The sequence below is a fragment of the Cucurbita moschata genome, unplaced genomic scaffold, assembly GCF_002738365.1.
Source record: "Cucurbita moschata cultivar Rifu unplaced genomic scaffold, Cmos_1.0 Cmo_Scf00022, whole genome shotgun sequence".
Classification (NCBI taxonomy): Eukaryota; Viridiplantae; Streptophyta; class Magnoliopsida; order Cucurbitales; family Cucurbitaceae; genus Cucurbita; species Cucurbita moschata.
The window spans coordinates 979,476-981,675 of NW_019268538.1; the positions used below are offsets into that span (position 1 = coordinate 979,476).

At 36.4% G+C, this 2,200-nt stretch overlaps 1 protein-coding gene across 1 annotated transcript in view; it reads right to left on the reverse strand.

The window, feature by feature from the left end:
- Nucleotides 1–1,276: 1,276 nt before the first annotated feature.
- LOC111459834 (protein BOLA4, chloroplastic/mitochondrial) overlaps nt 1,277–2,200 on the reverse strand; it is a 5,442-nt gene continuing 4,518 nt past the window's right edge. Inside the window, exon 3 of the mRNA XM_023102912.1 lies at nt 1,277–1,590. Within this exon, the coding sequence (XP_022958680.1) occupies nt 1,434–1,590 (157 nt within the window). The 3' untranslated portion in view covers nt 1,277–1,433. The remainder of the gene's footprint in view (nt 1,591–2,200) is intronic.

Here is a 2,200-nt window from a genome sequence, read left to right on the forward strand (position 1 = left end):
AAAAAAAAAAAAAAAAAAAAAAAGTCTTGCAAGTGGCCATGGAATCCACTGAAGTGAATGCTTATTTAACTTTTTAGAGTTTTGTATAATTTGTATTTTGAATACTTTCTTTGAATATTTGTAAGGTATTCAAAACTATATATTAGCATCACAATCTAGTTTAGAATCGTTGTTCCAAAAACTTTATGGTTGAACAAAAAAAAAGACAATAAATTCAGTGTGGAGGGAGAGAGGAGGGTAAAAATATGATCATAGGCTGAATGTTGGACTTGGTGGTGACTTGAGTTTTTTGGGAGACCAAAATTCCAGGAAAAAGAGAATTTTCAGCTCAGAGTTTATAATTACATCTTAAACTGTTAATTTAGCCAATTTATCTTATCTCTTTCACCCGAGGCCAAGCCGATCAAATCGAGACGTTTTTGGGTTCAATCCCATTCTTTGCTCTCTTATACTCAATGGACGAGGTAGTAGTAGATCCAGACATGACTGTCAAAGCTATTGGACATCAATGGTATCGGACTTTGAGTATTCTGACTATAACAGTTCCGATGAACCGTTACTCACTTTTGACAGTTATACGATTCCAGAAGATAACGGGTACAATAGAGTGGTTCTACCAGCCATCTACGGGTACTTTCTTAGATGACGAAAGTACCTGACAAAACCAAACCTGTGACTATCAATATCAGTTAAAAAGAAGATGACATACGAGGATTTTTATCTTGATATCATGTTAAACTACATAGCTTCTATGTTATGGAAGATTGATTTGGGAAAGCAGAGACCAACATTTTCACTTGAAAATCACAATTTTCTTTCTACTGGAAACTTCATTGAATAAAGGTTTCAGGAACTATAGCTAGCTTGATCGCCAATGCTATGGGAGCTCAATCTTAGCTGAAATGGGCTCTACGTCAAGAAGTGGCCTTCCAAAATTCTGGAAATGTAGAAAACTTTTGAAGGTCTAAAGGTGCTGAGAAATGTCGATGTCTACCTCTATGGGTTGAGTCAGACTTGTTGGAAGGTATTCAAGATCTTACAGATATTTCAAAGCCAGAATATGGCTACAGGTCTGGAAGTGGCCTACGATCATATCGAAAGAAACCGACACTGGTGCATTCACTGGCAAAGAAAGTTTCAAAGCTGGAATGTTCAGATCAACAGAGAGTTTCCAAGCTGGTAATACGATTTGGCTGGGAATGATATTTTAAGTTAATAAGGATGATGTTTGATATTTCAAGGAAAAAACATGGAGACAGGTTTTGGATAACCATGTAAAAAAAACACAGGTTGATTCCTTGACCACCAATCTTGAATGAAAGATCGAACATAAGATTTGTGCCATTAATCAATTGCTGAAAGGGAATAATAAGTGCATACTTTAATTGTAAGACATTTATTGGCAAAGATAAGGGTTGGACAAACTTTTAGAGTTACGAGATCTGAGCTTCTGCTTCAGCGGGTGTTCTGGTTGTCATCTGATCCACTGCATGGACTGTGCTCTGTAGCTCCTCCCAAATAGCTTTGTACACCATCCTCTGCCTATTAACAGCCGTTTGTCCCTCAAAGGCAGAAGAAACAACATCAATGCTGCAAGCAAAATGAACTTTATTAGCAATCAATTCAACTTGACTAGTCCTTTGGATATGGCTTGTGACGTCAATTGTACTTCACCATAACGTGAATCCTACATGAATTCCCCCGACCAATATGCCCCCGATGAACTTTTTTGAGAAGAATGCACCACTAGTTGTTCAAGTAGGTAATTTAGAGATAAGATATTTGCTCAATTTCGTAGGGGATGAAGTTGGCCTTAGAGGCTCAGGAGTTTAAGAACGTAAGCATATCAAAAAGGGAAAAGAAAAAAAATCAAAATCAACATGGGGAGGTGGGAATCCAAACCTCTTTCCACTTGGCCGAGTATACTCAAGTTTGCAACAACGATCATTTACAAGAGGGAGAGTTTTCAAATAACCGAAGGAGAGGGGCCATATTTATGAAAAATGCAAAGTTTAAACTTGAAAAATCAGGGATTTGAAGAAAAGCGAACCCATAACCTGTGATTTGGCAAGAAACAAATGCTAAAAGAGTGTTTGAGTATAAACTTTATAAGAAGCCCAAACATGATTACGGAACAAGTGGAAGAAAAGATATATATATATATATATATATATATTTTTTTTTTTTTTTTTTTTTTTTT